Genomic DNA, 6,416 nt, shown 5'->3' with positions numbered 1-6,416 from the left:
TTGGGAGTTCAGAATCTACAACTGAACTGGTGAAGCAGTCCCCTGTTGTACATAACAGGAATGATGGATCTATGACAGATGAGGTTCAAGGTCTGTGCGTTTCTCAGGATAATACTTTGATGCTTATGGTCAGTGGAGGTGAGCAAAAAGGAAGAAAGGCAGGGGATTGCGAGTGGTATGTTTTCCTTGCTTTTAATTACGACCCTGGTAAATTGTTATCTACATTAATGATACCTTGGATGCCACCGCAGATGAGGAAAGAGGAATATGGTATTCCTGTGGGTGTTTGGCTGGGAGAAATGGTTGAGGATGATGGTCAACAAGATGGCATGTTGTGGGGTAAACAACTGAGCGCAAGAGATGATATCTTTGGGTACATACTGCTGCCAAGAGAAATCTATCTACAATTTTTGCCGCACAATCTTTTCCGCATTTGGTTTGTTTTCCAGTACGAAAAGATGGCTATTTTTGTCTCGGCCATTGCAAAGGGGCCATATGTTCGGATTACAATTTTAAATGGTAAGGCGGGATCCCAACTCGGATCTCGCCAGGTCCAATGAATCTGCTAGTGCTTAACTGCCGCGGGTGTGATGCCTTTAGTGTACACATTGTACGTATTCCTATAAGACCCTCTGCATAACGCACGTATATGGGCAGTTGAGCCGAGTGAGAAGAAGGTTTGTTCGTGTGCGTGCTTTGGGCCACAGCAAAGCAATCACTCGGCCGGCCGTGTGATGGAGATAGAAGCGACACCACTGAGCCCGCAGCAGCAAGCATACAATGACGGTGGCGGTTCGGACCAGCGGGTCGGCGCCGGCGCTAAACCACTCTACCGCAACCCCGTCGTGGTCGTCAACTTCCTCCTCATGGCTGTTGGCACGGTGTGTGGCCCGCTCCTCTTTCGCGCCTACTTCCTCCACGGCGGCACGCGCAAGTGGCTCACCTGCCTGCTCCAGACCGCTGCGTGGCCGCTCCTGCTCCCGCCGCTCTGCGTCTCCTTCTTCTCCCGCCGCCGCCGCCAGCGCGAAGAGAGCGCCACGGAGGCCGCCCCGCTCTCCCTCATGTCGGGCACCCTCCTGGCCGCCACGGTCGCCATCGGCCTCGTGATCGGGCTCATCGACTTCCTCTACGCCTATGGGCTGGCCTACCTCCCGGTGTCCACCACCTCCATCCTCGTCTCCACGCAGCTGGCCTTCACGGCCGTGTTCGTGCTGGTGGTGGTGCGCCATCGGTTCACCACCTTCTCCGTGAACGCGGTGGTGCTGATCGTCGTGGGCGCCGCCATGCTGGGGCTGAACGGCGGAGGGGACCGCCCCGCGGGGGTGTCCCGGGCGCAGTACTACGCCGGGTTCGCCATGACGCTCGGTTCCGCGGCGCTGTACGGCCTCGTGCTGCCCCTCATGGAACTCAGCCAGGCGCAGCACGCGGCGCGCGCCGGCGCGGCGGTCACGTACACGCTCGTCTTGGAGATCCAGATGGTCATCGGGATCACGGCCACGGCCTTCAGCGCCGTCGGCATGCTCGTGAACCGCGAATTCCACGTAAGTTTGTCAAATGCAGGTCTCTTTCGTACAACTGCACTATTGCTGCTGCCGTTAATTAAGATCGCAACCAGCCAACCACACTGTTGTCAGGGCTGGCAGTAGTATTATTAATTACACGCTTGCATCGCTGACACAGTAACAAGATCTTATGAAAACGATAGGCCCGCATGGACCGCGCGGCACGAGCACCTCGCGATCAAACAGTGCTATGCGCAGGGAGTACACTCCCCGTCTCCACCCATGCATCGTTCATCGAGTCCTAACGCTATCTACATGCATGCAAGTATTAAATAAATTGTTAGTACGAAAAAATATTATTAATTTTTGACTCGATTATTGTTAGTGACCTTGTATAGATGCAAAATATATTTTTCATCGTGACCTTCCATAAGAGATGGAGGGAGTATATGATTGGATTTCCTGGATAGATGAAGATAATATTAGATTTCTTAAGAAGAAATTGTTTATATATTGTAATGCATGTTGAAGATTGTGCTCATTTCTAAGACGACATGTATCTATGAATGTCAAGACTATTGTGCTCACTTCTAAAACGACAAGTATGTATGGATGGGGACACTAAGACGTGTTCGATTCGTTCAGATGAGAATTCGAATATGAATCTGATTAATAGCATATGTAACATAATAAGATCAATAACATATGTAACATATGACACCAACTTGAAAAAAAATGGTTTATGATCACTTTATCGGTATCAAAGTTCCCACGTGGTAACTTTTTACCAAATGGCTGGTGTCAAGAATGTTAATTAGTTACTTGGTAATAAAAGAGTGCAAAAAAAGTTCATTGAAACATAAGTTCAACCCAATAATTTATGATGTTGCAATTGTATGGGTACCAAGTTAAGCACATGGTAACATGTTAGAAAATAGGCTAGTAACTAGCGAAAAATACCCAATGGGTCATGGTGCCAAGCAAGGATGGTGTGCCTCATGGGTACACCAGTAACTGAAAGAAATTAAGGATTTCCCTTGAAAGAGTGCAGGAAATTCCAGACGAAGCACGGAGGTTCGACCTCGGTGAGGCAGGCTACTACTTCATGCTCGTTAGTTCAGCCACGGCTTTCCAGTGCTTATTTGTCGGCACGATTGGTGCCATCTTCTACGGCTCAGCGCTGCTTGCCGGTGTCGTCATGATGTTGAAAGGGAGAGAGAGGTTTGGTGGAATAATTCGTTGTATTGCTTGAGCCTCATGGGCATATATATAGGAGTACATGATCATCTTGGAGTACAAGGCAAGGTAGAATAATATCCTACGCTATCCTAGCTTTCCTAATAATCATGATACTCAACATCCCCCGGCAGTCATAAAGGTAGCGACGCAGACGGTGAGACTGGAGAAGAATCCGAAGGCAAGCCGACGGACACCCTCCCACAGTCGTAACGGTCGACGCATCGCGGAGTCGTGGCTGGAGTGGCAACCGACGAGGTTGCTCAAGCAAGGCGATAGCCCTTTGTGCCGTTTGTCGAGGTAGCCGAGAGCGTGGGTGGTGGAGCCGTGGTCGAGGTAGCCGTGCGAAGAATGTCGTGGTTGATGTCGAGTCGGGGTAGCCGGTGTCGAGAAAGTCACCGTGGAGCCGCGGGCGCAAGGAGGCGCCGAGTTAGTCGTGGGCGCAGTGGTGTCGAAGTAGTGGTGCGCCAGGAAGTAGATGATGTTGACGACGCGTCGAGCCGGGGTTGCCAACCCCGGGGACACATCGTAGACGAAGGCACGCGTCGGTGTTGCCAGCACCGGGCATGCGTAGACGGACGAAGACGAAGTTGACGAAGCGCCGCACCAGGCTTGCCGGGCCCGGGGACACGTCGTGGACGAAGGCACGCGACAGTGTTGCCAGCACCGGGCATGCGTAGACAGGGACCTGCACGAGTTGTGCGCCATGTCGAAGAAGTCGAAGTGGCCAGCAGAGAAGGACTCGGCGACGGTTGCAGCGCCAATCGGCACGGGGCCAATGTCGCCCGCGGTTGTCGGAGTAGATGAAGCGGTCGGGGTAGATGACGACGATGCTGGCGATGGGCTGGTGCTGGACGAAAATGAAGGAGGTGGACGGGCGGCTGCGGCGGCTACGGGGGTAGCGGCGGCGGCTACAAAAGAAGAGCGGCGGTGGCGGCCTGACGGCGGCGGCGGCGGCTAGGTTAGGAGTGCGGCGGCAGTGTTCGAAGTAGGCAAAGAACCCGACAGCGTGACGAAGACCGGCACGGACGGTGGCGTTCCCGCGCCAAAGGAGGTGGTGCGGCGCATGCCACAGGAAATCGACGCGCGGGGACGGCAGTGGACCGCAGGCCGCGGCGCTACGGCCCGAAGGGGTGACACAGCGGCGACGGGCAGGTCGGGGCGACGACGGAAGACCTCGGGACGGTCGCAGGGGCCGCGGTGCTACAGCCCGAAGGGGCGGCACAACGGCGGAGAGCGGGGTGGTGCAACCGCGTGGACGGCCTCAAGACGGCGGCGTGGACCGCGTGCCACGCTCGCTACGGCCCGACGGGGCGACGCAGCGGCAGCGCGAGGGTCGGTGCAGCCACGGGGACGGCCTGGAGCGGACGGCCTCGGGGCAGCGGTAGACTGCGGGCCGCGGCACTACGGCCTGAAGGGGCGACGCAGCGGTGACACGGTTCGGTGCAGCCGGGAGAAGAACCACGGGGCGGCGGCGCTGCGGCCCGACGGGGCGACGCAGCGGCAGCCCGTTGCTCGATCGGCGGAGGGGCGCGCTGAACTCGGAGACGATCTTCACGGGACCTGCGGAGGCGCGCGTAACTAACAGGCCTGGCCGGTCGCGCGGCGTAGATGAGGCGGATCACGGCGGCGAGTGGATGATCAAGCCGATCGCGCGCGAGGTCGGGGACGCCGCTCGGTGGAGGTGTGGTGGCGGCGGAGTCCGAGATGAAGCCGGGAGGCAGGCGGCAGGGCGGCTATGATTGGCCGCCGCATGGCGCGAGGCCGCCGGGTCGGGGTGATGCAGGAGTCCCGGTCGGACCAGGGCGGTGACGGCCGGCGTAGATCGATGGGCGGGCCGGCGCGCGGACGACGGCCTTGAGAGCTGCCTGTCACACGAGGCCGCTGGGTCGGTGAAGTATCCGGCCGGTTGCGCCGATGTCGGAGTAGAGGCGCGAGGTGTCGACGGCGGCGGTGGGCGACGCAAACCGATCAAGAAAAGATCGGAAAACCAAAAAGTAGACGCCGATCAAAGCGACCGACGAAAGAGAGAAAACCCCGGATCGAAGGATCGGGAAAAAGACTCTCTAGGGCAGCCGGCCAACACGGCCGGCGGACGAACCCTAGGCACAGGCGGCGCGGGCCCCGGCGGCGGTCATGGAGGCCGACCACCCCAGGGGCAGCGCGCGGGTGCGGAAGCGGCGGCGGCTAGGGTTTAGAATCGACTTGCGATAGATACCATGTTGGAAGGGAGAGAGAGGTTTGGTGGAATAATTCGTTGTATTGCTTGAGCCTCATGGGCATATATATAGGAGTACATGATTATTTTGGAGTATAAAGCAAGGTAGAATAAAATCCTACGCTATCCTAGCTTTCCTAATAATCACGATACTCAACACATGACATTGCTCATCTCAATCACCGAGGTGTTTGCCGTCCTTTTCTTCCATGAACCATTCAGTGGCACCAAAGGTGTTGCCCTCGCAATTTCTATCTGGGGTTTCATTTCCTACTTTTATGGTGAGATTCGGACCAATGAGCAGCAGTCCAACATGTCGACAGATAAGAAGCACTTGGACCCGTAGATCAGTTTGTATTGTGGTATTGTTTGTACTTTGTATGGACTTTGCGCTCACCAGATCACTTTTACCCTTCAGCTTTGAAAAGTCAAAACGTGTATTGTAAAGTCTCAAACTTTTTCTAAAGAATGTTCATCAAGTATTTAAAAAATTATTCATCATGTAGTCAAGGAATATTCATCATGTATTAGAATATGTTCATAGTGCATTTAAAAAATGTTCACTATGTACTTAAAACTGTTAAGAAAAAACAGGAAAAAGTAATAGAAAATGAAAAAGTGAAGAAGAAAAACATAAGGGAATAATATAAAAATAAAACATCGTGTCGGGTGGTAGGTGGGACATATGCCAAAGAATGGTTAATCATAGTGGGAACCAGTAAGACGTCGCCGGTGCCTGGAAACGGGATGAGGCGAACACATGCACGCCGGCGAATCTTACCCAGGTTCGGGGCTCTCCTAGGAGATAACACCCCTAATCCGGCTCTGCGGGGTCTTCGCATGATCACTAAATCAACAAGTAGCTACAAGTTGCTCCTTGAGCTGTTCGGCTAGAGGAAGAAGAAGGGCAAGGCTAGCTCTCCTCTTCTCTCTATATGGTGTGGGAAACTCTAAGAGATCAACCCTTTGCATGGGTGCCCTAGGGGTTTATATAGGCCTACCCCCCAGGGGTTTAATGGTAATCCGGCCGGGTGTGGATCCAGGCCGTTAGTATCTATGGCCGCCGACTTCTCCGCCGGCCACTGGGGCCCGCCGACTGGTGGGTCCTACCGGCTGCCAGGCTCTAGGCCGACAGACTGGGCCCACCGCCTGTGGGCCCTGTTGGCTGCTGATTACTGTTGCATTGCCCCTGATGACGATGGCTTGGTCGGGGCGGGTGTGGCTACAGTGCCGCCGCCTGGCGGGCGCTCACTGTAGCCAGACCCCGTCTTATCTGGTTAATGGTGCACAAACTTCCAGGGAGAGGGTAGGCCGGCTGTTGGGAGCCGGCCTCCCCCTGTGCCGACTGGTCTGGTTATGTCGCCTTCTGGTAGTTCACTGGCAGGTAGGGCCCGCCGCCTGCGGGTTGTACCGACAGCTAGTCGCGGAGGCATGGTCGTTCTGCCATGGATGATGTCATG

General features: G+C 55.3%; 1 protein-coding gene across 1 annotated transcript; it reads left to right on the top strand.

The window, feature by feature from the left end:
• Positions 1-668: 668 nt before the first annotated feature.
• LOC119305689 (purine permease 1-like) lies at positions 669-2,789 on the top strand. Its single transcript, XM_037582147.1, has 2 exons — positions 669-1,541; positions 2,554-2,789. The coding sequence occupies exons 1-2, from the start codon at positions 735-737 to the stop codon at positions 2,752-2,754; spliced, it is 1,008 nt and encodes a 335-aa protein (XP_037438044.1). The 5' UTR covers positions 669-734; the 3' UTR covers positions 2,755-2,789.
• The last annotated feature ends 3,627 nt before the right edge of the window (positions 2,790-6,416 follow it).

Source organism: Triticum dicoccoides, chromosome 5B (assembly GCF_002162155.2).
Source record: "Triticum dicoccoides isolate Atlit2015 ecotype Zavitan chromosome 5B, WEW_v2.0, whole genome shotgun sequence".
Classification (NCBI taxonomy): Eukaryota; Viridiplantae; Streptophyta; class Magnoliopsida; order Poales; family Poaceae; genus Triticum; species Triticum dicoccoides.
Note: the sequence above shows the minus strand (reverse complement) of the source record. Positions and strands in the feature narration are given on the sequence as shown.